At 53.9% G+C, this 26,792-nt stretch overlaps 1 protein-coding gene across 3 annotated transcripts in view; it reads right to left on the reverse strand.

Moving 5' to 3' along the window:
- Positions 1-20,793: 20,793 nt before the first annotated feature.
- The window catches only part of PTPRN2 (protein tyrosine phosphatase receptor type N2), a 723,823-nt gene continuing 717,824 nt past the window's right edge, over positions 20,794-26,792 (reverse strand). For all 3 annotated transcript variants that reach the window (XM_036899584.2, XM_036899583.2, XM_036899582.2), the window contains one exon: positions 20,794-22,339. In XM_036899584.2, coding sequence (XP_036755479.2) covers positions 22,268-22,339 — 72 coding nt within the window. In that variant the 3' untranslated portion in view covers positions 20,794-22,267. The remainder of the gene's footprint in view (positions 22,340-26,792) is intronic.

Consider the following 26,792-nt stretch of genomic DNA (forward strand, 5'->3'; position numbering starts at 1 on the left):
TTCTATTTTTAGTTTTTTGAGGAACTTCCATGTTGCTTTCCACAATGGTTGAACTAGCTTACATTCCCACCAGCAGTGTAGGAGGGTTCCCCTTTCTCCACATCCTCGCACGCATTTGTTGTTTTTAGTCTTTTCAATGTTGGCCATCCTAACTGGTGTGAGGTGATATCTCATTGTGGTTTTAATTTGCATTTCCTTGATGATTAGTGGTGTGGAACATCTTTTCATGTGCCTGTTGGCCATCTGAATTTCTTCTTTGGAGAAGTGTCTGTTTATATCCAGTTTCATTCTCTTGCATGTAGCTGTCCAGTTTTGCCAACACCAGCTGTTGAAGAGGCTGTCATTTCCCCATTGTACGTTCATGGCTCCTTTATCATATATTAATTGACCATATATGCTTGGGTTCATATCTGGGCTCTCTAGTCTGTTCCATTGGTCTATGGGTCTGTTCTTGTGACAGTACCAAATTGTCTTGATTACTGTGGCTTTGTAGTAGAGCTTGAAGTTGGGGAGCATAATCCCCCCAGCTTTATTCTTCCTTCTCAGGATTGCTTTGGCTATTCGGGGTCTTTTGTGGTTCCATATGAATTTTAGAATGATTTGCTCTAGTTCATTGAAGAATGCTGTTGGTATTTCAATAGGAATGGCATTAAATCTGCAGATTGCTTAGGCAGGATGGCCATTTTGACAATATTAATTCTTCCTGTCCATGAGCACGGGGTGTGTTTCCATTTATTGGTACCTTCTTTAATTTCTCTTATGAGGGTCTTGTAGTTTTCAGAGAATAGGTCTTTCACTTCCTTGGTTGGGTTTATTCCTAGGTACTTTATTCTCTTTGATACAATTATGAATGGAATTGTTTTCCTGATTTCCCTTACTGCTAGTTCATCATTAGTGTGTAGGAATGCAACAGATTTCTGTGTATTGATTTTATACCCTGCAAATTTGCTGAATTCAGATATTAGATCTAGTAGTTTTGGAGTGGATTCTTCAGGATTTTTTATGTAGAATATCATGTCATCTGCAAACAATGACAGTTTAACTTCTTCTTTACCAATCCGATGCCTTTTATTTCTTTGTGTTGTCTGATTGCCGTGGCTAGGACCTCCAGAACTATGTTGAATAGAAGTGGGGAGAGTGGGCATCCTTGTCTTGTTCCTGATCTTAAAGGAAAAGCTTTCAGCTTCTCGCTGTTAAGTATGATGTTGGCTGTGGGTTTGTCACACATGGCCTTAGTACGTTGTGGTACTTGCCTTCTATACCCATTTTGTTGAGAGTTTTTATCATGAATAGATGTTGAATTTTGTCAAATGCTTTTTCTGCATCTATGGAGATGATCATGTGGTTTTTGTCCTTTTTGTTGATGTGGCGGATGATGTTGATGGATTTTCTAATATTCTACCATCCTTGCATCCCTGGAATAAATCCACTTGATTATGGTGGATTATCTTTTTGATATATTTTTGAATTCGGTTTGCTAATATTTTGTTGAGTATTTTTGCATTTATGTTCATCAGGAATATTGGTCTGTAATTTTCTATTTTTGTGGTGTCTTTGCCTGGTTTTGGTTTTAGAGTGATACTGTCCTCATAGAATAAGTTTGGAAGTATTCCCTCTTCTACTTTTTGGAAAACTTTAAGGAGGATGGGTACTAGGTCTTCACTAAATGTTTGATAAAATACAGCAGTGAAGCCATCTGGTCCAGGGGTTTTGTTCTTAGGTAGGTTTTTGATTACCAGTTCAATTTCCTTGCTGGTAATTGGTCTGTTCAGATTTTCTGTTTCTTTCTGGGTCAACCTTGGAAGGTTGTATTTTTCTAGAAAGTTGTCCATTTCTTCTAGGTTATCCAGTTCATTAGTGTATAATTTTTCATAGTATTCTCTCATAATTCTTTGTATTTCTGTGGTGTCTATACTGATTTTTCCTTTCTCATTTCTGATTCTGTTCATTTGTGTAGACTCTTTTTTTCTTGATAAATATGGCTAGGGGTTTATCTATTTTGTTTATTTTCTCAAAGAACCAGTTCTTGCTTTCATTGATTCTATTGTTTTATTTATTTCTGCTCTAATCTTTATTATGTCCCTCCTTCTACTGATTTTGGGCCTCATTTTTTCTTCTTTTTCTAGTTTTGTTAATTGTGACTTTAGACTGTTCATATGGGATTATTCTTCTTTCCTGAGGTAGGCCTGTATTGCAATATACTTCCCTCTTAGCACGGCCTTCACTGCATCCCACAGATTTTGCAGTGTTGAATTATTGTTGTCATTTGTCTCCATATATTGCTTGATCTCTGTTTTTATTTGGTCATTGATCCATTGGTTATTTAGGGGCATGTTGTGAAGCCTCCATGTGTTTGTAGGATTTTTCATTTGCTTTGCATAATTTATTTTTAGTTTCATATCTTTGCGGTCTGAGAAACTGGTTGGTAGAATTTCAATCTTTTTGAATTTACTGAGGCTCTTTTCGTGGCCTAGTATGTGGTCTATTCTGGAGAATGTTCCATGTGCACTTGAGAAGAATGTGTATTCTGCTGCTTTTGGGTGGAGACCTCTGTAGATGTCTGTTAGGTCCATCTGTTCTAACGTGTTGTTAAGGGCCTCTCTCTCCTTACTATTTTCTGTCTGGTTGATCTGTCCTTTGGAGTGAGTGATTTGTTGAGGTATCCTAGAATGAATACATTGCCTTCTATTTCCCCTTTTAATTCTGTTAATATTTGTTTCACATATGTAGGTGCTCCTGTGTCGGCTGCATAGATATTTATAACAGTTATATCCTCTTGTTGGATTGACCCCTTTATCATTATGTAATGTCCTTCTTTGTCTCTTGTGACTTTCTTTGTTTTGAAGTCTATTTTGTCTGATACAAGTACTGCAACTCCTGCTTTTTTTGTCCCTGTTAGTTGCATGAAATATCTTTTTCCATCTCTTCACTTTTAGTCTGTGTATGTCTTTGGGTTTAAAGTGAGTGTCTTGTAGGCAGCATATAGATGGTTATTGTTTTTTTATCCAGTGACTCTATGTCTTTTGATTGGTGCATTCAGACCATTTACATTTATGTTGATTATTGATAAGTATGTACTTATCGCCATAGCAGGCTTAGGTTCATGGTTACCAAAGGTTTGAAGTTAACTTCTTTACTATCTAAGAGTTTAACTTAACTCACTTAGTATGCTATGACAAGCACAATCTAAAAGTTCTTTTCTTTTTCTCCTCCTTTTTCTTCCTCCTCCATTCTTTATATATTAGGTATCATATTCTGTACTCTTAGTCTATCCCTTGATTGACTTTGGGAGTAGTTGATTTAATTTTGCATTTGCTTAGTAATTAGCTGTTCTACATTCTTTACTGTGGTTTTATTACCTCTGGTGAGAGCTATTAAACCTTAGCAACACTTCCATCTATAGCAGTTCCCCCAAAATAGACTGTAGAGATGGTTTGTGGGAGGTAAATTCTCTCAGCTTTTCCTTATCTGGAAATTGTTTTATCCCTCTTCAAATTTAAAAGATAATCTTGCCAGATAAAGTAATCTTGTTTCGAGGCCCTTCTGCTTCATGGCATTAAATACATCCTGCCACTCCCTTCTGGCCTGTAAGGTTTCTGCTGAGAAGTCTTTCCTTTGTATGTGATCTTATTTCTCTCTCTGGCTGCTTTTAACAGTCTGTCCTTATCCTTGATCTTTGACATTTTAATTACTATGTGTCTTGGTGTTGTCTTCCTTGGGCCCCTTGTTTTGGGAGATCTGTGCACGTCCATGGCCTGAGAGACTATCTCCTTCCCCAGACTGGGGAATTTTTCAGCAATTACCTCCTCAAAGACACTTTCTATCCCTTTCTCTCTCTCTTCTTCTTCTGGTAGCCCTATAATGCGAATATTATTCTGTTTGGATTGGTCACACAGTTCTCTCAATATTCTTTCATTCTTAGAGATCCTTTTTTCTTTCTGTGCCTCAGCTTCTTTGTATTCCTCTTCTCTAGTTTCTATTTCATTTATTGTCTCCTCCACCGTATCCCACCTGCTTTTAATACCCTCCATTGTGCTTTTCAACGATTGGATCTCTGACCAGGTTTCATTCCTGAGTTCCTGAATATTTTTCTGTACTTCCATGAGCATGTGCACCCCTCTCCTACGTTTGCTGGAGGCCTGTTCTGGCAGGTTGTCCTGTGGTGAGGACGAGGGTTGGTGCAGGGGGTCTCCAAGCCCCCTGCAGCCCCCTGCAGCCCCGCGGTCGCGGCCACACCTTGCCCGGCTCAGGTTCTCTGTCGGAAGCCCGTACCCGGTGATGCAAGGCCCCCTGGATGAGTCTGCTTTCCTCACCACTTTCCTCCTCTTTCCAGCTAAGTTCTACTCTTGGGGAGATTTTCTGTGTTTTTCCCCCCAGACATTCTCTTAAAAACTATTCCTACTGTCACAGGAGTTCTTTAATCTTTGAGCATCTTTTTTGTTTTAACCAGCATCTTGCTTTGGTTTAATGGCTGTATATTCCTCTTACCTCAGAATATCCTATTATATTTTCTATGAAGTTTTCTCCTCCCTCTAGTTTTTGTTCCATAAATAAGTTTATTTATTGCAGCACCTCTCACCTGGCCTACCAGCTGCTCCCACCCCCCCGCCTTCAGTCCTCATATCTGTAGTATCTGTGATTGCAGACATTCCCTTTGGCCCCACTGCACCCGACTGCACCCCATGGCACCCACTGTACCCCAGTACACCCCACCTACACCCCCTGTACCCTAATATGCCCACTGTGCCTCACTGCACCCACCACACCCACTGTACCCCCACTGCACCCCATTGTACCCCATGGTACCACCACTGCACCCCACACCCCACCACACTCATGGCACCCCACTGCACCCCAACACACCCACTGCACCCCACCACACCCACTGTGCCCCACTTACCCCACTGCACCTCACCACACCCACTGTGCCCCACTGTGTCCCATGGCACCTATCACATGTAGTTAACAAGCCAGCAGTTACTGCTTTGACCTGTCTGTTTGGATGAGTTCATCAGCTCTCTTCCAGAAGTTTCTCCACCTTCTGTGCCTTGTTTCCTCCTCTCCTTATGGAGTAAACCCTTGAAGGAGTCCTGGTTATTTAGTGGTGTTTTGGGACATGTCTCCAGAATTCCCAGGTCGTTTTGAGTGTTGTGAGGTCCGGGGACCCAGGGAGCCGCGGGCTGCAATATGCAGCAGGAGAGCCCCCCTGGGAAGCATAATTCTCCAGCTTCCATGGTGCATCTTGGGCTGTGTGGATCAGTCCTCAGGGGACATGAAGCAGAAGTGCCTGCAGTCACGGCCCCACACACCACACTTGCCTGGGAGGGTGTCACAGGGAACCTGCATCCCAGACACAGCACGTCCCATGAGCAAGAGCTTGGTTCACTGGGGTCTCTGCCCAGCCCACCACAGACAGTGCCCCTGGCTGGTGCGGGAAGACCAGACCAGACGGGCTGTAGGGCGGCCTGTGCGATCTCAGGCCCGGGACCTGCCGCTCGCAGACCGGACTGCTGCTCTGAGGCGCCATGCTGGTCTGTGCACCATCCCCGTGAGCTGCGCGATCCTGGAATCAACACAGTCCTTACGGTGTCATTCAAGCATCCACTAAATTCTGTCTCGCTCTAAAGGGTTTAAATGGCAGTATTTTCTTTTTTTAATCATTAAGGGCCAGTTCTGAAGCCAGTGCTTCCTCCCCCTGTCCCGGCAGGTCTTGGATCAGGTGAATTGGTAACATTTACTCGCACACATCTGTGGAAATGCAGGGGATGCACTGTGTGCCCCCTTTCCCCTCAAAACTGCAAATCCTTCAGGGCTCGTGCTGGGCAGCAAGGCCCTAGGCAGGCCTCTCTGAGCCCTGGGGTGGGAGGTGGGCTGTCCAGGCACCACCCAGGTTCCACCCACTTGGCCCCGCCCACAGCTGACCGTCCAACAGGCCACGCCCACCGTGGTTCTCCGTTAAAATCCCCGTTTCCCCGGCCCGGTGGGAGTAGCGCTGGCCCTTGTCCCACACGGGGTTGGTGGCAGGCGGTATCCCGGGCGGAATGTAGCACGTGACGCCAAAAGAGGGGCCCTTCTGGCCGGGGTGCGGTCGAGGGCCAAGCGCGGAGCAGGGGCTGTCTGCTCCCGGAGGCTCTGCGTCAGCACGCGTCATGTTCAGGCTGCGTGCGGACCGCCCGGGAGACCGCGGGGTGGTTTCAGGCGAGAGCGCGCAGGTCGGTCTGGCAGGTGGTGCACGTTCGGTGGAGAGCACGAGGGCCGTGTTGGGCCGCATGGGTTTGTTCCTCGTCACACAGTCGCCCCAACGCCCTCTGGCGCCCCTGCGCGCCCCGTGGCTGCCGAGCCAGCTCCTGCAGGGTCGAGCCGTCCGGACACGGAGCCCCCGCCTGGACCAGTGCGAGGGCCTCCGGCGGCCGCCCCCCACCCACCGTGTGCGTGTGCGTGTGTGTGTGTGTGTGTGTGTGTGTGTGTGTGTGCGCGCACGGGGGGAGGTATGCAGCAGCGGGACCCTGTGATTTTTGTGGACACTTCAGTGGATGGAATAACTAGGTTAGAACGTGAGGGATGCATCTAATTAATGAGCCAAATTACAATACTGTCCCTGAGCTATTGTAATCAGACATAAAATCACAGCTCCGTCTGAGCAGAGCCTCTTGTGCATCCTGGGGAATGGCTGCCCTTGGAGGAACCCAGACGCGTTTGCTCTCACCTCCCTTTGATGTGATGACCCCGCCCCAGGTTGCAGAGAGCGTTCTGGGGTGCCTGTCAGCAGGCGCTGGCTGCTTTTGCGCAGGGCGAGCTGGTGGAGGCATCTGGGTGGAGGGGTGTGTGTCCCTCTAAGAGTTTTTCCAGACAAGCTGCTGTTTCTCTGCATTAAAATAACAGCCTAATTAATTTTAATATTCGCCTGACTGTGCACCTAAGTCAGTTGGAGGATGTCACAGGAGGAAAATACTAATAGGATATGTGCCAATTTGCAGTTTAAGCAAGGCTGCCTCTAATAGGAGTTGAAGAGCTTGGTGTTAACCTCCAACAATGGAAGAATCAGCCTGGCGCTGATTACTCAAGCAACCTCCAGATCTGCTCACACAGCCTATTGAAATTCCAATCATTTCCCCATCCTATTCCCACCTATATAATTGTCAACTGGCCCTTATCATCATTTATTATGCAAAAATTGAATTTTTTTGAAGCGTGAAGAATGAAGTAATTTTGTATGCAAACAGTTAAAACTCTCATGTGTATTCTGATTACGTACATGTTGATAAATTCACTTATGATGAGTGACAGTGTGAGATTTTGGGGTTGGACCGGTCACTCGGTGGAAGACACTGATGAAAATGATAAACTAAATGCCAGCAGTGTCCCCGACGCATCTTGGATGAAATGTGCAAATGGCAGTGTCTAGCCGACGCCTATTAATGACTAACTATGACTGTGTGTAATGAGCAGAGATTTTCGTGGTGATTGAAGTGATTTCTCCTCCAGATGCTGCTGCTTAGAAATTCCTATTGCTCTTTCACTGATAAATGCATAATGACCTTTTAAACCTTCTAACTGGTAAAAGTCCCTATTGTTCCTACCCCGAGCTGAGCTTAGGTTTCCTGCACGGGGCTGGTGGTCTAGGCTTTTCTGCATTTTACTCACCTGTCTTTTGGGGCGAGTCCGCACAGCTGCACAAAGTTCCTGCTTGGGGTGGAGGCCCTGAGGCAAGTGCTGTCCTGGCCCCTGGGGGTCAGTCCGGCCCTTTGTGTGTGAGGCTGGAAGCTGCTCCCAGGGCCTGCCCCAGTCGCCCCTGGGTGCCCCGCCCTGGGAGCTGGTGGGGAGGCCCCTTGAGGCTGTGCTGCCCACAGGGTACAGGGGATTCCTGAGTCTGCGTGGCTGGCCCGCCCCACAGGATGAACCCAGGAGGGGTGGGGCTGAGCCCGGCTGGGGCAGCCATGTCCCTTCCAAGTCCTGGGTGGAGGCCCTGTGAGCTCTGATCGGTGTTGGTGCCCCTTGAGCAAGGCACAGACGTTCTTTTCCTTCTGTCTTCTGGAGCTGAGTCTTCCTGTCAACAGCCACTTGGGCAGAGTGTGGCTGCGAGGAGCCAGGCACCCCCCCCCACCACGTCCCCACCGCAGGGATGGCAGACGGGAGCAGATGCAGATGAGAAGGCGTGTGGCCTGGCTGGGGCTGCTCCGGGCCACCTCCGTCCGTTCTGATTCGGCAAGGCTGGGGGTGCCAGGAAGCTGCCCACTTCTGTCCCAACACCCAGGCATCCTGATGTCCACGCTCCCCCACCTGAGAACTTAGTTCTGAAAACAGACTTTCTGGGTAAATTCCCAGGTCCAGGTCATGATGGAAGGTACGGGATGGCCCCTTCCGTGGACCAGAAATGCCCGTCTAACACTCAGTGTTTATATGACAGAAACAAAACAAAACAAAGGCAAAACGGCTGAAAAGTTAAACAGAAAAAAATCAATGAAAACAAGGCAGGCAGCGCAGGAAGCAGTGAGGACCACGGCCGCAGGCCAATGGGACGCTGAGGGGACATGGCGCAGTGGCGGCCCGGAGCTCCCCTTCTCCCGGCCACCAAGTCCTGGCCTGCTTCTTTCCCCACGGAAGAAGGGGAATTCAGTGAAATTCATGGTAAAGGCAAATTCCTGTGGCTTTTGTGGGCTGAATTATGTGCCCTCCGAAGATACAGGGTCACATCCTGAGCCCTGTACCTGCCAACTGACCTTGTTTGGAAATAAGGCCTTTGCAGAGGAAGTCGGGTCAGGAGGAGGTCAGCCTGCTGAGCCCGATGACCGGGGTCCTCAGGGGAAGAAGATGCAGACACACAGAGGGCACCAGGTGGCCATGGAGGCAGGGATGGGGCAGCACGCCCGGGGACAAGGACACCAGGCTGTGCTGGCGGCCACCACAGGCCAGGGGAGGCAGGGAAGCCGTCCCCCAGAGCTTCTGAGGGAGCCCGGCTCTGCCTGCACCCTGAGCTCTGGGAAAGCGGGCCAGTTTGGGTGGATTCTAACATGTTAAAAGTTTGCATTTAACATTTTAAAAATCAGCTTTAATGGGTTTTGATGGAAATATGAGACTTGAACTTAAAGTTTTATATATGAAAATAAAGAGAGGTTACTTTGGGAACAAAAGAAAAAAAATCAGCTTTATTGAGGTAGAGTTCACATACATACAATTCACTCATTTAAGTACACAATTCAATGTTTTTAGTCTGTTTGCAGATATGGGCAACGACCTCCACAAATTTAGGACTTTCTCATCACTCCCAGGAGAAACCCCGTCCCCTTGCTGCCACCCCATCCACCCCCAGCCCTGTAACCCACCTCTACTTCCTGTCCCTGTAGACTTCCCCAAGTGGACATTCATACGGATAGACTCACATGTGTGGCTTTTTGTGTCTGGCTTCTTTCAAGACCCACCCGCGCGGCAGGAGGCATCAGATTTCACTCCTCTTTGGGGCAAATGCTGTTTCACTGGCTGCATGGACCACTTTGCTCATCCATGTCTCTGCTAATGGGCAGAGGGCGGCTCCCACCTTCTGGCTATGGCAGTGGTGCTGCTGCGGACATCAGTGTACACGTTCCTGCATGGACCCAGGTTTCCCATTCTGGGTGAATGCCTAGGAGCGGAATTGCTGGGTCGTAGGATAATGCTGTCATTAGAGGAAGTGCCACCATTTATTTGGAAAACTGCCAGACTGTTTGCCACAGCAGGGGCACCATTTTACAGCCCCGCCAGCACAGTCCGAGGGCTTTGGTTCCTCAACATCCTCGCCAGCTCTTGCTACGCGCCTTCCTTGACCTCAGCCATCCTGGAGGGCGGATAGCGGCTCCTCACTGTGGTTCTGACTGGCACTTCCCTGGTGGTTTCTGATGGCAGCATCTTTCATGTGTCTATTGGTTATTTGTATGTCTTTGGAAAAATCTGTTTGGACCCATTTAGTCATTTTCTAATTGTCTTTTCATTATTGAATCGTAGGAGTTCTCCATATAGTCCAGAACCAAGTCCCTTATGAGGTGTATGATTTGGGAATATTCTTTCCCATCCTGTGGGGTGTCTTTCACTTCCTTGCTGTCCTCTGAAACACAAAAGTTTTAAATTTTGATGACGGCTAATGTGTTTAGTTTTCCTTTTGTTGCTGGTGCTTTTAGTCAGATCTAAGAATCCTTTCCCACATTTAAGGCCATCAAGATTTCTTCCAAGACTTACAGCATTAGCTCTTGCCTTTAGCTCTTTTATCCATGGTGAGTTAATTTTTGCATGTGGTGTGAGGAAGGGGTCCCACGTCATTTCTCTGTGGCTCTCCAGCGGTCCCAGCGCCCTTTGTTGAAAAGACAGCCCCTCCTGTAACTCGATGCTCCTGGCACCCTTGTCGGGAGTCAGCTGGCTACTGATGTAAGAGTTTATTTCCGGGCTTCTGATTCCATTCCTTGATGCGAGCACCTGCCTGCCGGCTAGGGCCACACTGTCCTGACGACTGCTGCTATACAGTGGGTTTTGAAACCCGGGTGTGTGAGCCCTCCAGCTTTATTCTTCTTTCTCAGGATAATCCTGGCTTTTTTGTGTCCCTTGCTATTCCCTAGGAGTTTTACAATGACCTTCTCAGTTTCTACAAGGAAGCCAGCTAGGATCCTGGCAGGGCTTGAGGTGAGTGTGTAGACCACTTTAGGGAATATCGCTGTCTTAATGTTAAGTCTTCCAGTTTCATGAACCTGGTATGTCTTTCCATTTATTCACATCTTGAATTTCTTTCAACAGTGTTTTGTAGTTTTTAGAGTGTAAGTCCTGCATTTACTTTGTTAGACTTATTCCCAAGTCCTTGTTCTTTTTGATATTATTGCGAATGTCATTGCCTTCTTAGTTTCATTCTCTGGATTTCTCATTGCCAGTGTTTAGAAACGCAGCTGAGTTTTGCTTATTGATCTGTGTCCTACCTGGCCCAGCTCACTGATTAGGTGAGAGTTTTTAGTGAATTCCTCAGGACTTTCTATATACAACCAGCCACCTGTAACTAGAGAGTGTTTGGCTTCTTCCTTCCCACGTGGCACCTGCATTTCTTTTCTTGCCTCCAGCCCGTTTATGAATAGCAGGGGGGCGTGGACATCCTCTCCTCCTGGTCTGCCCGGGACAGCAGAGGTCGGTTCTGGGATGTCAGCTGTGGGTTTTCACCGATGCCCTTTGTCAGGCAGAGGAAGTGCCTTCTATTCCTAGTTTGTCAGTTTTTTAATCATGAAAAGGTGTTAAGATTTTGTCAGGTGCCTTTTCTGTTTGTATTGAGATGATCATGTGATGTTTGCATGTTATTCTGTTGATACGTTACCTTGATTGATTTCTGGGTGTTAAGCAGTCCTGCATCCCTGTGTGAATCCCGCTTGGTGGTGGGGTATGATTCTTCTTTGTTGCTCCATTCAATCTGCTGGTGTTTTGTTGGGAATTTTTGCATCCACGTTCACCTGAGATACAACTCGGCAGTTTTCTTGTGATGTCTTTACCTGCTCTGGCATCAGGTAAGGGTGGCCTCATAAAATTGCTGCATATTCTGTAGTGAAAAACATTATTCCTGATCTGTCAATTAGTCCAGTGCTCTGGGACTTTGCTAAGGAGCAACATGAAATTTGCTAGTAGTGTGGTTACGGAATCTCCAGTCCAGAGGGCCAGGAGCAGCAGATCAGCTGGGAAGTGCCCTGAAATGTGTCAGGCCAGCCCCAGATGCCTCGGCACTGGCACCTGTCAGCAGAGACATCCGGGCAGAAGCAGTCACACTGAGGAGCTGGCTTGGTGCGGGGTGAAGGTCCCCCTGGGGTTGTGGTCTGGGCCCCCTGCTTGTGGAGGGATGGCCCCATGTCTTCCTGCGGGTGCTCGGCTCCTGCCTCTGTCCCGTCAGGGCCGGTCCCCCACGGGCATGCTTCCAGGCGGCACCATCCCCTTTAGGGAAGTGCTGAGCAGCCCCAGGGACAAGGGGGAGCCTCAGCACTGCGCAGGGTAAAGGAGAGAGGTGGGAGTCAGGAGCCAGGACGCAGCCCAGGACAAGCGGCGGGTGAGCCGGCCCAGCAGAGGCCCTGCCCCCACCCTTGGCCCCGTGCCGCCTCATCCCTGTGTGCCCCCCGCACTGCACGTGGCAGAATCCCTGACTGCAGCAGGTGGGCACTGAAGACCAGCTCTGCCTGGCTCACTCCCCACGGGGGACCCTGCAGGATGCGGGAAGGTGGGCAGAGCAGGGGCAGCCTTCTCAGTGGGAAAGAACCTGGGGATGCTTTGACCGAGAAAAAAATCACAGACTGTTCTAGAAGAAGGCGTCTAGGCCAGTGGTCCATCCCTGCCCCATTCTTGGGGCTGCTCAGCCCCAGATGCTAAGCATCACCTTGGAATCCTCCCTTGTCCTCACCCCCACTTGCAAACCACACCTCTTGTCACGGGTCGGCACCTGCCAGCTCCATGCTCGAGGCTGTCCTGAGTCTGACCGCCTGCCCGCCCCCACCGGCACTGCCTCTCCTCTCTGCCTCTGGGTCTGTGTGTGTGGTGCACCCTCTGCCTGGAAGCTCTCCCCATCCTCCGGTCCCTTCTCCTGGGACCCCTCCTCCTCCGAGAGGCCTTCCTGTCCCTGCACTGCCCCCAACCGGCTCACCTGCTTTATTTTTCTCCAAGGCCTCATCACAACCTGCCTTTGTGAATGACTCCATCTCCTGTAGTGTGACGTGATGTGGCGGGAATTTTGCACACCTCGTTTGCACGGCTGTGCCTCTGTGTCCAAAGGGAGCCTTGCTGACTCCGTGAGCAAGTGGGTGGACACAGCTGAAAGCAGAGGCTGGTCCCGAGCTTCCCTGAGGCCCCCTCTCCCCTCGGCTCCTCCACAGAACTACTGTCCACTCACTGGCCAGAGCGGTGGTTCCGTGGAGAATTCTGGGTTCCTCCAGGACCGCCGGGCAGGAGGCACTGACCTGTGCCTGGGCCTGGCTGCGCTTGCAGGCTATGGCTTAACTTTGTCTGAATGACTGAATCATTAGCTTTATTCTTGGTCTTTTCGGCAAGAGTTCAAGGAGTTTTTAATTTTCAAAGAAGAAAAAGGGAAACCGTTAAGTATAGACTTTCCCCCAACACCGAGGTCAGGTCTGGAGGCGGCGGGAGAAAGGGGTCACCAGGGGCGGGAGAGCTCGCCGGGCTGGCCCTTGCTCTATCCCGGCGCACAGGGACCACGCACCCCCTGCCCGGAGCCGGGGGCCCCCGTGGGGGGGTCACCTGGAACACGCAGGCATGTGTTCCTTTATATCTACCTCACTTGGCCTTGTTGAGGTTCTTGAAACCGTAAAATTATGTCTTTCATGAAATGTTTGGATTTGGGGACCACTGTACCTTCCAGTGTGTTTTGTCCCGTTCTCGTCCCTCTCTGGGATGCCCAGCCGCACGCGTGTCGACCTGGTCACAGGCTCTTACGGGCTCTGGGGGGTCTCTGTTGTTTTGCTGTTACTGCAGAAAGAACTGCCCCCGATCTGGTGGATGGAAACAGCGGGAACACGCTGCTTCCCGTGGCTCCCGTGGGTGAGCCCCGTGGGGACTCGGCGGGGGTCCGGGCCCCTGTGCGCTCCCGGGGCCACCCCGCAGGCGCGGAGGAAGGGAGGGTGCAGGTGCCTTGCCCTTCACGACCGGAGCGTGGAGGTCACCTGTCGTTTCTGCCTCCTTTTGGTCCAGAGGCCTCTGGCGGGTGCCTGGCTTTTGTTATTTCCTTCCTGTGTGAGCAGCCTGTGGGCAGCCTGTCCCAGGGCCGCGGTCCAGTCTCAGCTCCACTTTTCCCCTTAGCTGGGCTGCTTTGAGCCCCCTGTGGGGGCACCTGTCCGGGGCCAGCCCAGGTTGGCAGATGCGGAAGGCACTCACTGCCTCCCTCCCCTCCTCTCCGGTCTCCTCCCCTCTCCCCTTTCCTGTCCTTCCGTCCCCCTCCCTCCCATTCAGTGCCTGTGTTTGCCCTGAGCTCTGGGACCTGGCCGTCCACCCAAACTGACCTCCACTGAGGCTCAGCTGCCTGGTGGCACCAGCCGCCCCACATTTGGGAGAAGCTGACCCCCACAGCTCACGCGCCCCCTGGTCCTGTGACCCCCTGAACGCCGTGCTGCTGTGCCAGGCTGGCTGGTGCCCTTGCGGGGCCTGGTTTGCCCCCACCCCCGTTTGTCCTTGTGATCCGCATGGCAGTCTGTGTGGCAGGGCCCCTCAAGGCCCCAACAGAAGCAGAGCTCAGCACCCTCACTGCCCGAGGCCCTGGCTCCTGCCCCTGCACCCCCCGTCCCTGTCACCCCCACTGCTGCATGGAGCCGCTGCCAGTCCCCAACTTCCAGGGGCACGTTCCCATCGCCGTGATCAGAACTGTGCAGCGCACGGCCCGCCCCACTGTCTGCAGTGGCGCTGCTCACCTGGTGCTCCGGCCGCCTCCCTTCCCCGTGGCTGACACCGGCTGTCAGCTGCTGCTTCCTTTGAGAAGTCTCATCGGGCCCTCTTCCAGGTGAGGGGCCCCGTGGGCTGCCCTAAGCCCCGTGCTCACCTCTCTGACCCCCTGGGAGCAGAACGACACGTCCAGAGCAGCTGGCCTGAACACCTGCCCCCACCCGCTCGTCATGTGACCTCGGGCCCATCTTTCTGGGCCTCAGCGTGTCCCCCAGCCCCGGGGACGGCTGCAGGGATTCAGCGCATCGGCTCGAGTGCAGGGCAGGGAGCTGCGTGGCTGGATGGGTGTGAGGTTCTGCCTGGACAGGTGGGCTGGGGGTGGAGGTGTGTCCTCGCGCTGCTGTCCCTCAGGGCCGGTCGCAGGGCCCAGCTCTGCCTGTTGCCCATGCGGAGCCCGACCACGCTGCCTCCACCAGGATGCCAGTGACACACCGAGTCTAGTTTAATCCATGCACAAACACGGCAAGTATTTTTTTGTTTTCTTACTAATCAAACAGGTTACTTATCATATGGTGTGAGCTCGAAATTACTCAGTCTAAAAATGTCTGCTGAACAAGGTCTTAATTTTAGCAAACAGCTCCAAATCAAGCACTTAGGAAAAGCAACGTTTTGTTCCCAGCCCAGGGGACACCCTCCCTCTCGGATGAAAGAGAAACTGCCATCCCCTCGGGCTCACACTGAGGGGCCAGGTGGGCGCGGCGTGCCACCAGCAGAGAGCCTCAGGGGCACTGCCTGTGGGGGCAACCGGGGGGCAGAGCCCATGGGGTCCCTGGGCCACAGGTGCATCTTTAATTCTGTTGAAGACTAGGAATGTGTGTGTGTGAGAGACGGAGGGAGTGGCGCAGAGACCCGGAGGGGTCCCAGCCCTTGGCCACCCCGAGGAGCTCTGGACGCTGGATGGGAGGGGGGCTGTTATCTCTGCGGCCCAGTGAGCGACCCCCACTGGTACCAGGAGGTGGGCCCAGGCAGACAGAGTCGGGAGAGACAACCAAACAGCTGTAGCCCGAAGCTACGTTTGTTCTGCAGCGACGGGGGTGGGGAGGAGGCCCTGAGTGGGAAGCAGTTCGGGGCGGGTCTGGGAGTCAGGGCTCTGACCAGGCCCTGGCTTCGGCCCCCACCCTTCCTCTGGGCCTGGCCGTGCTTCCCGCCCAGCGCTGGAAGCCTTTATGTCTCGTGTCTGTACCCCTCACTCCAGGGCCCTACCCAGGGCACTTCTCCCTTGACCCGGTCCTGCAGCTTCACTGCAAAGCGGGGTTTGCCCGCCGCAAGGCCTTCACACACACACACCCGTTCATGCCAAACGCCATCCCCGGCATCCACAGGTCCAGGGCCCGGCTGTGGGCTCCACACGGTGCACGAGCGCCCCAAGCACAGTGGCTTTGCGATTCCCGCTGATGTGCAGCCGGCCCCTTTGGACCTGCTGGAACGTGGGGAGCCTGGGGTCTGGGCGAAGGAGAGGAGGGGAACCGTGGGACCTGGTGCCGCTGGCCCACCAGTGCCCCCCCTGGGGCGCAGGAAAATACCCGCTGGCTTACGACCAAACATTCACCAGGGCAAAGCCAAGTATTTCCTTCAAAGAATGAGCTTCAGACCAATAACTTTGTAATTCTTCTTATAATTTCATTATTAAAAATCAAGGTAGTCCATTTTAAAGCTTTAGTAAGTCTGACATGCAGGAGCAGCTCGTCAGCTCTGCCAGCTGCTTGACCGTGCGTGCTGTCCCGGCATCGCGCATCTGTGATGCCAGAGCAGGCTTCCCGCGGACGCAAGACCGTGTTCAGTTCCTTGTGTTTTTCGGATACTTTCCCTTTCTTCCCTTGCATCGAAGGTGATGTTTTTCTGGATGCAAGCGGATGTTAACCTGGACTTTTTCTTACTTGTGAAATTGCAGAGTTAACATTCAGCTTTTCGTTTGTCCTCAAAAGCTGAGAAGTATTTCCCAAGCAAGGCTTGCTTTTGACATTCTAAATACAGGCAAATCCTTCAAAATTATTAAAAGTTATTTTGTTGGATTGGTAAGTTTACAGGGATTAAAATCACTATATACTCTGTTCTCCACCATTCTGCATTGTCCTGTATCCACAGTTATAAATGTTTCTTGGCCCCAGAAGGACATGCCACCCCGCTAAAGTCTCAGCTGACTCCCTTCCTAGTCTCATAAGGCGTCAGGGTTCCCAGCCCTCAGCTGCCCACGCCTGGCCCCTGGTCCTGGGTGGGGTTCGTGGCCTGCGCTGGGTCTGTGCCCCCGCCGGCTCCTGCCCATCCTTGGCTAATAAGCTGTAACCTTCACACCCGGGGGTGGCTGGGGCCTGCCTGGTGCGAGGCCAGAGTGCAGCCACGAGGACACGCGGTCCTCCAAACCCATCACAGGCGTGTGGACTTGGCCTTTACTTCCGGATCAGAGAAAATGATTCTGAGTTTTTAGTTTAGTTTCGTTAGAACTAAATTTGATTGTTGGCCTTCAAAGCCTCTTGTCTCCCACTCGAAATGCTCCTGCCCTTGGAGTCTGGAGGGAAAGGGTTGGGAAATTGCACCCAGGGATGCAGCCGCCTGTGTGTCTGTCTGTGGTCACTGCAGATAAGGCCTCTGTTCCTTCCCCTCGTTTCGCCTCCGAGGTGTTCAGCGTCTCCCTCCTTCACAGGAGCCAGGAACCCACCGGTTCCGCAGGGGACTTTCTGCTCCCCCTGAGGCTGTGTGGTGGTGAGCCCCCGGCCCCCAGGGGAAGGCCCTCCCGGGGGGCAGCCCCCTGGCCTCTGGGAGCCGGCTCTGGGGTGGCCGCTGGAACGCAGCATTCGTTCCTGGAGCTCAGCGCCCGGCTTCCATGCAGCAGGCACCGGCTGGTCTGATGGCTCATGGATTGATTTTTCCAATTTCCGTGAAAAGGAAAAGAAAATAAGAACATGCGAGACCAGAGCAGGGGGAGGAGGCAGCCGCCACAGACAATAGGCCAGGCGGGGAGCTTTCAAGGTGGGCAGAGGGCTCCGCACAGCGCAGAGACGGGAGACCAGGCCCGGTGCCTGGGGCGGCCACCCAGCAGCACCACGCGGGCCACACGCCTCTGGGGCCAGGGCAGCCCCTGAACCGCACACAGCCCAGGTCCAGAAAAACGACCACACTGTGTATGCCCTGCACTCACCTACAAAAGCAAATGACACACACCACGTGGTCTGTTTAACTGACAGCCAGGCCACCGTCTCAACAAACACTCCGAGAAGAAAGAAAACCAGTCATTGTTTAGGAACAAAGGTATAATCAGATTCTAATTTTCTATTCCAGTAAACATCTTTGAATTAATGCCTATTCCACTAATTATGAAGGTTTTTTATTAGCATTCTACTTGATTAATAAAGCACACAACACAGATCACATACTATCGCTGTCATTTCCCCACAGGATGGAAACGGGCGTTTCTGATTCAGAAGCCAGAGCAGGGGGACAGCAAGCGAGCAGGGGGTGTGCAAACCCCTCTGTGGAAGTGCAAAGTTAATTTTCTGAGGAAAATAAAGCTTCCTAGATGGATCCTATCAGTTCACACCAGCCAGTAAGCCACATAAATAGCACCGACTCAAACTGCAGGTCCCAGGCCGGGGTCCAGGCTTGCCCCGCAGCTGTGGGCCTGGCGCTGCAGAGGTCTGGGGAGGAGCTGGTTGGCCTGTGGGTTTCCATGAGATGTTTCAGAGACACGTGCTTCTCGCCGCTACAAGGCAGAGCCACGGACTCATGTGGCGGCGACTGTGCCCCTGTGCCCCCCACCGGCCTAGGTCACTGAGCTGGCAGGTGGGCGCTGTGTGCACAGACAGGGCTGTGCTGGCTCCCGGTGGCCTTGGGGCTTGAGAGGAGGACGCAGGGTCCTGACCGGTGCCGATCCACCTCCAGGGGCCAGGAGATGCTTGTGCAGCTGAGGCGTGGAGGTGGGAGGTGACAGGCCAGGGGTGACGGCAGAGCCGAGTGTCACAACAGGGGCAGACTCTCAGAGGTGGGGTGTGGGGGCCTCAGGGACCTGACCACCACCACCCTCACGTGAGGGCACAGAACTCCCAGGACACAGCCACAGCAGGGGTATGTGTGTGCGCACACGCGTGCGTATTTCCAAGGAATTCCAGGGGACCCAATTCCAGCTGACCGAGGACACAGACCTGCTGCCTCACTGTGAAGAGAACATTGTGCGTTTCTTGAACTGGTGAGGCTGCAGAATGGCACACACAGATCTTTAATTTTCTCCTTGTAAGATCACATCAAACAGCTTTTTTTTTTTTTACTGTAATCCCAAGCAACAATTTCATGAGAATGTGTCCCTGAATCGCTTGACCATCAAGCCCCAGTGTTGAAAGGTTCAGGCTCCCCCAAGACAGGCTTCGTGCCCAGGAGGCCGGCACGGAAGAGGGCGGCTGGCAGGTGCCTGCATTCGCTCTGTGAGCCAGTGCACACCCTGCCTCCTGCACGCTGGGTGGCTCACCTCTCTGCTTGTCCCCTCCCTGCTTCACAGATGAGTGCGTGGGCACCTGGTGAGGATGAGGGGCCGTCAGCCTCACACACTGTTCTTTCTAACTGGTCTGGAAGCCCCTCCAGGCAGGGACTGCAGCCCCTCCGCGCCCCCGCCTCGGAGTCAGCACACGCTTGCTGCACACTCAGAGAGGGGTACCGTCGGGAGAAAGCCCCCCAGCGGTGGGGAGGTGCACGCCCAGGACTCTCGCACCAACCAGGAAAGCTCTTCTTGCTGACAAGAATGTCACACTGGCGCCTGCTGCCTTGTGAGCAGAAACGGCGCGGGCTCTGGTGCCGAGGGGGCCCTGCCTTCCGGGCCAGGATGTGGAGCCTGCGCTGTCCCTGGGGCCGGCTCCCAGCATGCCCGCACTCACCCCCTCTTCCTCGGCGCCGTCTGGCCCATTTCCCATCTCTGCGTGGCCTCCACTCACATGGGGCTTCTTCGGCCGTGACTTCTGCTTCCAGCCCGTCTTCCATTTAACCCTCCACTCGAGTTTCCACCTCCGGCTTGAATCGTGTGAACATGTGCTCCCTAATTTTTAAATAATGTTCCCTTTGGGGTTCACCTCCAGTTCTGCTGGGCCCTTTCCATGTGTTCCCATATGCCGTTCAAGCGTTTCCCGTCCCTGACCGCCTTTCTGTGCTGCCCTGGTGTGGCGTTTCTTCCCGTCAGACAGCCCCCAAGAGGCCCGTCGCCTGTGTGCTCGGCAATTTCTTACCAAGAGCGAATCTCCACAGGCAGGCGCCTTCCTGGGGTGGCGGTGGTCCACCCTGACTGGTCTGCCTTCACCCCCCGTCTCTCAGTGCACGTTTCCTGGGCCGTGCGCATAGGGGCTTGGGCCCAGGGCCCACCCTCGGGGGCTCAGCCCCTCTGCTACAGCTGAAAGCTGGGCTGGGAGCTCTCCAAATCCCTCTGCCACGTGGCTCAGGGCAGGGGTGCACCACAGCTGTGTGTGCCAACTGGCAGGACCAGATCATTAAAATTTTAGGATTTTTATGAGCTGGTTTCTAAATTCGGCCACCATTAAAAATAACCCGTATTAACTGAGCAATGATGTCGCCCAGGAAACAGCAGTTGCCCCGCCGCTGGGCTGTCTGCCTTGGCACTCGTCTGGCCGTAGCTCTTGTGGCCACCGTCCTCCGCTGGACCCACAACCCCTTCTGACATCACAGTCATTCCCAGGGGGTGTGTTTGCATCACAGAAATCAGCAGACGTGACAGATTAGGGCTTCGTTTCCCATTTGCTGACTGCCCAGCATGTGGAAGGCGGACTCTTCACAGATGGTGGGCAGGACTCTGGCACGAAGCAAAGGTGGCAGGCGGGACCGAGACGACAGTGACAGGACGCCCACCGGCTGATATGAGGGACTGACTTCTAGGAAGTGGATGCCAGCATTTTGATGGACACCAAAGCCTGCACCTCGGGGGTCCGGGAATCTAACTTTGCCCTAAGCCAACTGACAACCTCACCCCTCACCCCTGCCGGCTGGAAGGGTCCCCGGACAGGACGGCAGGCCAGCCTCAGCTGCACACTGCAGGGTGGTTCCCCGGGGTTGGGTTTGAAGTGTTTGGAGCACAGCTGTGGCCCCAGGTGCCCAGGGCAGGGAAGGCGGCCTCCACGCGGGCCGCCCATGCGCTCGCCCCACACTCAGTGGCCATGCTCAGCTCAGACCACGTCCTCAGCCCTGCCCATGACTGTCCGTCACTTTTTAGTGGAAACCTCTCAGCAGCGCTCTCGCCCTCAGGGCGAGCCTGACCGCCAAGTAGAAGGGCATCTCGGTGCCCAGATCTGAGACAGCGCCCGTGCCCTCGGGAAATGGGGGTGGGGGTGGGAAAGACCTGCTCTCTCGCCTCCCCAAATGAAGACCATCCAGATGTGAAATCAGAAGTTTAATCTGGCACAATTAAATATATTTATCTCACACTGGAGGATTTCTTTTGATACATAAGTTAGAAATTATAGTTAGGTATATGCTTCTTATATTCAGATAAATTAGTTTCTATTAATTATTTAGATTCCAGATAGAGAAATAGCTCTGGGAAAGAAATCACAGACATATTAAAGCAGATGTACACGACAATACCATTTAGAGACATAAACAATATTTTGGCATTTCTCCCCACCCGCCAGGCCACTTTCTCCAGCTGCTGGTTTTTGAGATGAGCATCTACTTAGACGGAGATGGTGGCGCGCAGAGCAACAGGGTGCAGAGGCGTTTTGTGCCCCCCTGAAATGGGGCCTGCGGCACTGAGAGCCGCCCGCAGGCCCGCTTGGAATCGCTCTGTCTCTGGGGCCGATGGCAGATCTGATGTATGTGTTACTTTGGCAAACCGAAAGCTGCCCTAGACGCCTGCGTCTGTGTGATGTCAGCCAGGCGGCCTAGGCGACCAGGACTCTGACGTCTGGGAGGGGCTGGGCAACCCTGCACTGCTTTTCCCAGTTGCTGCGATCCCACAGCCGCCCGTGTGGACGCCCCTCGCCTCCTCCTTTCTGGGAACAGGGTGGAAGCACTGTGGCCTGCTCTGGGCGCCAGCAGGGCCAGGGCCTCCCCGAGGGGGCCCACAGACACTAGTGGGAAGTGGCGCGCTCCCCAGGCCCCTCGGAGCTTTTTACTTGCCAGGGTTGTGCTCCCTGATTTGTCGCTCTTCAGGGAAGCACGCATTAACTGCACCTGTTTTCGAAGGTGTAAACCCGTGTTTTAAAGTTAAAAACATGTCTCAGTGTTGGCTGCCAAGTGCAGCTTCCCGGGGTGGCGGCCTGGGAGGTGGGCCCTCCGGGATGGAGAGGCGTTTGCTCCAGAGGCCCCTGCCTATCCCAGGGGGTGGGGGTGGAGACGGGCCGTCGGCAGTGCCCGGACAGGAACAGAAGGGAGACGCCTGACGATCTTACTATTGGCCCCAAAGCTGCAGGATGTTAACACTTCTGCCGATCTAACTGCAGAACAAGCCTCGTTTCTCCTGCTGGAAGCTGCCTGGTGGCCTCACCTACTGCCCGGGTCTCCTGCCGGGGCAGGGGGTCATCCTCAGTCACAAGCCAGCTCTTCTTGGAGGCCACACGGAACGCACCGATTACTGCGTCATTAGTGTGACACTGTTTACCATTAAAAATGTGGATGTGCTTTAAGGAAAGCTAACTTTCTCTCAAGAAAGTGAAAATAGATGAATTGACTACCCCCTGTAACTGGGTGCTCCCCCAAACCTCATCATTATTTGGTTGAACAAAAATACACATTTTAACTGCTAAACTGTGCTGACTATGAGTACTAAGGACCCCATAACCAGACAGTGACACCAGAAGGTGCATGACGAGGTCCTGGTCCCCGGAAGCGCCCGCCGGGCCCGGGCTGCGCCTCACTGCGGGAGGGCCCTGAGGATGGCGTTCACCTCTTCGGCCACCGCCGTCAGCGCAAACTGGAACTGGTCCTGTGGGACAAGGAGGGGGTGGTGTGAGCGGGGTGGGCTCCTTCCTGCCCGGCCTCCAGCTCCGTGCTGTTAGTTCACACAGAGAAATTGGAAAAAAAACAAACGTGGCACAGCCCTGTGGGCAGGAGGGAAGGGCCCCAGGTGCTCACGGCCCGGTTTGGCGACCAGAGCTCCTTGAACTGCACAGGCTCCTTGACAGTGGGAGAAACTGCCCGTGGAAACCGGGCAGGGCAGCAGCTGGGCAAGGCTCTGTGCCCTGCCTGCTCCTGAGCGTGTGGACCGCCGTGTGGACGGCTGCCGGCCACTCTGCTCCATGCGGGCACAGGCCCGCCGTGAGACCAGTCCCCCCACCGCCCAGGGCGTCCTTGCCTCACGTAGACCCACAGGGCCGACACTGCTCTGAAGTCACCCGCCGGTGCAGCCCAGCCAGACTGTTGCATTTGCCAGGAAACCGACTCATCCACAACTTGTCCCAGCAGAAGACCTGGGAAAGCACACGTGCCCACGGACTCCAGGCACACGGGAAGGACCCGCCACCATACATGTAAAACCCGCCAAGACTGTCAGGTAGAAGTGAAGGGGAGCGGTCAGGGCTGCCCGTTCCTCTAAAAGATGAGGGCTCAGCAAAGAGCAAGGCCACTTCCTCTAACCCGCCCTTCCTGTCCTTCAGCAGCCACGTGGCCGCCTCTAAGTGCTGCAGTGAAGACCTGACGCTGGCCATCAGGCCCTTACTAGGACACCAGCCACGGAGGATGAGTGATGTACACTAGCATCTAGCTGAGGACCTTTGCTCAGGAAGGCCCTGTCAGTGGCTTAAATTCTCGATGATGCGAGTGACAGGGTAGGCCCTTGCAGGAGATCAGAACACTGTGACGAGTCTCGTTCGAATGTCCAGTACGAAAAAAACGCAGACGTTAGCTCGGATTAAAGAACAGAAAGTCGAGATAACCAAATGCTCACTTAGGGTCAGAAGACGGCCTCTCCTTCGGCACCTCTGACCCTGACGCCTAAGGAATGTCCTCGTGTACAAAGGTGGCACGTGTCCGCGCCTCCTCCCAGAGACCGTGGACGACGGTCAGGGTGGACGGCTGGCTCCCCGCCGTGTCCGCTCTGCTGGCAGCCGCGTCAGGGCTGGAGCTGTAGGGGCGCAGCCGAGCGAGCGCACGGCCCCCAGCCCCGCTCTCCCCTCGCTGAGCGTCAAGGCCCCCGCCCTCTCTCCCCGGAATCCGGAACGTGGCTTCTCAAGGGGGCTGGTGCTCAGGCCCCGGCCTCACCAGGGGGGCCCACCGACCTCCTGTCAGAAAGCCGCCTCCTGTCCCTGTCGTCGAGCTAGCGGTTTGTTAATGGAACGAGGCGTTGGGAAGACCCAGGTTTATGATGTGTGAGCAGCCACACCAGGCTATTTCTTCTCAAAACGTTGACTTGCCAGTGGACAGACCGAGATCTCAATGACTTGAAAGTGTGTAGAAGACCCAAAATGTGGGAGTCCGTTTTACGTGTCGTACATGTCGTACGCCTGTTTATATCTCGACCCAGCAGAAGTCTATGCTCAGAAATAACCTCTAAAGGGCGAGTAGGAAGACGTGAAACATGTTCTCCCTGGTAGACACGTGCTGGAAAACACCAGCACAAGAGACGAGGACTGCACTTCTCAGAGCCCACGGGAATCCTGTGCCGCCAGTGCTTACGGGACGTTGAGTGGCGACAGCAGACCACGGCCTGCACCTACGGCTGGATCATGGCCCCTTAAACATACTGTGCTCACGGGACAAGTGGGACGGGGACGTGGCCTGTGGCCATGGGCACAGTTTCAATCACTACAGTGTGGACGGTGTAGCCCCAGGGGACCTCCCCTGGGATGCAGCATGCTTCGCTGCCTGGGCTCTGCTGGGCCTGGGCGGCTCTGAGAGCTTCGGCTGGCGGCGGGTCTCTCTGGGTGAGGGGCCCTGGGAGGGATGCATGCCGGGCTCCTCAGGGCTGGCCCGCGATGAGGTGGGAGCTGCTGCCTTGCTCCGCCACGGAGGGGTGTCGGCTGCGTGGCCGCACTTGAGTGCACCCTGGTGCCAGCTACTCGCCCTGTCACGGGCGGTGACCACGTGCAGACCCGCAGTTTGAGTGGTGCCGCCTCAGCTCAGAGGGCTGAACTGGTGCCCAGAAGTCACGGAAGGAATCTGGCACACAAGCCGGGAAGGCCCAGTGTTTGAAGTCCTTTCTCCATAGAAGTTTACTTTAAGGAAACCATTAAAATAACAGCATAAGCTGCCCTTGAAGATAAATACAATAAAGGACAAAATGACCACTTTGGTCTAGATTCAATCCAAGATGACAGTTGTCTAACAGGAAGGGCTTAGAGCGTCCTGGTTAATGTGTCTGATCTGGCTGGCTTTGCAGAGACAGGAAATCAGAAAGAGAGCCGAGATGCTCTAAAAGAGAAAAAAACACACTAAAACACAACTTGTGTCCCGCGGACACGGGCCCTGGTATCTCCCAGGTTAGTTGCCCCCAGTGTGAGGAGTGGCCGAGGCAGGACGTCCAGCAGGTCAGGCTGGCAAGCGTCTGGCCCCAGCCTGTGTCCACGCTGAGCAGGGACGTGGCAGAAGTGGCCCTGCCCAGGCCGCTGTGACAACTGAAGGTCCCGTGTGCCAGCCCAGGTTGGAGGGCAGCCGTGTGCTGCTCACACGCGAGGCGCTCGCTGCCTTTGGTTGGTATTGGTGACCCCAGGGCCAGATCACCCGGACTGGGGAAGGCTGGAGTGACCACACGCACTGGCCATGCATGGCATGGGGCCTCAAACACTGTACCCCACGTGGCTCAGTCCATGTGTGCATCCAATGGCGTGGACATGGAGTGGGGCTGAGCCCTGTTCTGTAAGCTGAGTGGCCTCGGGTCAAGTCCTGAGCCTCTCTGTCTCTCAAGCGGGGCCGTGAGGGCCAGCAGAAGAGCCCTGGGCCGCTTGCGCTCTATCCAGGTGGGTATGTGAGCTCCTGCCTTCACTGTGGACTCTTCAGGGCCACCGTGAGAGGCTGCCCCAGACAGCTGCGAAACCACCCCTCCAGGGTGGCTCCCAGGCCTCCCCAAATGGGGCAGGGCACACCCCTCCCGGAGAAGACCAGCCCCTGGCTCTGCCCCTGACCGCAGATGCCACAGCAGGGGAGACCCCACATAGCCACGTGTGCACAGGGGGAGAGACAGTCAGAAATGCACACTTGCAACAGCATGATGGAGCAGGGTGTGGGCCGGAGGTGGCCCGTGGTATGAACTGGATCACGTGTGGTCGGTGTCTGTGGGCCCAGGCACGGCGCAAGGCTGGGGAGGTGTGGGCCAGTCTCTGACGGGCCCCGTGTCCTGGAAGAAGGCAGGTTAGGGCATGGGCTCGGGGAGCGGGGTGAGGTCCAGGGGCAGAGACAAGGCGGGCAGAGGACGGCGGTACTTAGAGCCACATGTACACACCACGCAGAGCCCACACGCCCCAACGTGACACCGTTCCTTCCTGGGGGCTGAAGGCACTAGTCAGTTGGCTTCTATTTCTAAAAGTGACCAATGTAAAGAAGGAAATTTTGTTACAGAAAGGAAGGTGTCTGGACCTTTGGTTAAAAAAGCACCTTTCATTGGAGGGTGGGAGGAAGGAATGTGGTAGCAGGACACGCAGACGGGGAGACCCATTCTAACTGCACCTGTGCTCACACCCCTCCCTAAGGAGCACTGCAGATGCGTGGCAGGGACGGTGTGGCGGCTCCTGCCAGCTTTCGCCCCATACGGCTGCTCACTCCCGGGGTCAGGGTCTCATCCCTCTGTGACAGGGATGCCACGGCTCAAGAAGGCGTTCTTCAGGCATCATGGGCTGAGTGGGGCTTGTTTCCAGGTGGAAAAGCAGCGATCTGTGACTTTTTAAAAAATAAAAATGGCGTTTGCTGTCTGTCAGGCTGGGTGCTGGGCACCGGGGGCTCTGTCGCCATCCAGGCCCTGGTCTGGCAAACCGCCCGACGTTGGGGCCGCAGGCCAAGGCCAGACTAGGGTGGAGGTCTTCATTCTTTAAGAGGCTTCTCTGGCTCTATTTAGAAGAGGTTTGTGATTCTTTAAGAGAAAATTAATTTTGCCTCAAAGCCAGGCCATGGCTCTATTGTGGCATGTTAAGAAACGATCCTGCAGGTCACAGTGTGCTCAGCCCAACTTCACGACCCTTGGCTTCTTGATTCTCAGCAGAGTGACTGGGGCTTGGACTCCCCCTCCCGCCAAGTGCCAATGCTGGGTGACACTGTTGGCGCCTCGCTGCGGCATCCAGGCGGATGGAGGGGGCTCTGCAACTGCTCGGTTGCATGGGAACAGTGGGACCCGGGAGGCAGGTGACTTGCCCGGTCCCAGAACTGTCACACCAGGTCCTGGTCACCGTCTGCAGGCCCTCTGGATGGCGTGATGTCACAGGAGGGTTCTTATGTGTAAGAAGTGACTTTGT

This window comes from Manis pentadactyla, chromosome 7, assembly GCF_030020395.1.
Source record: "Manis pentadactyla isolate mManPen7 chromosome 7, mManPen7.hap1, whole genome shotgun sequence".
NCBI classification, from domain to species: Eukaryota; Metazoa; Chordata; class Mammalia; order Pholidota; family Manidae; genus Manis; species Manis pentadactyla.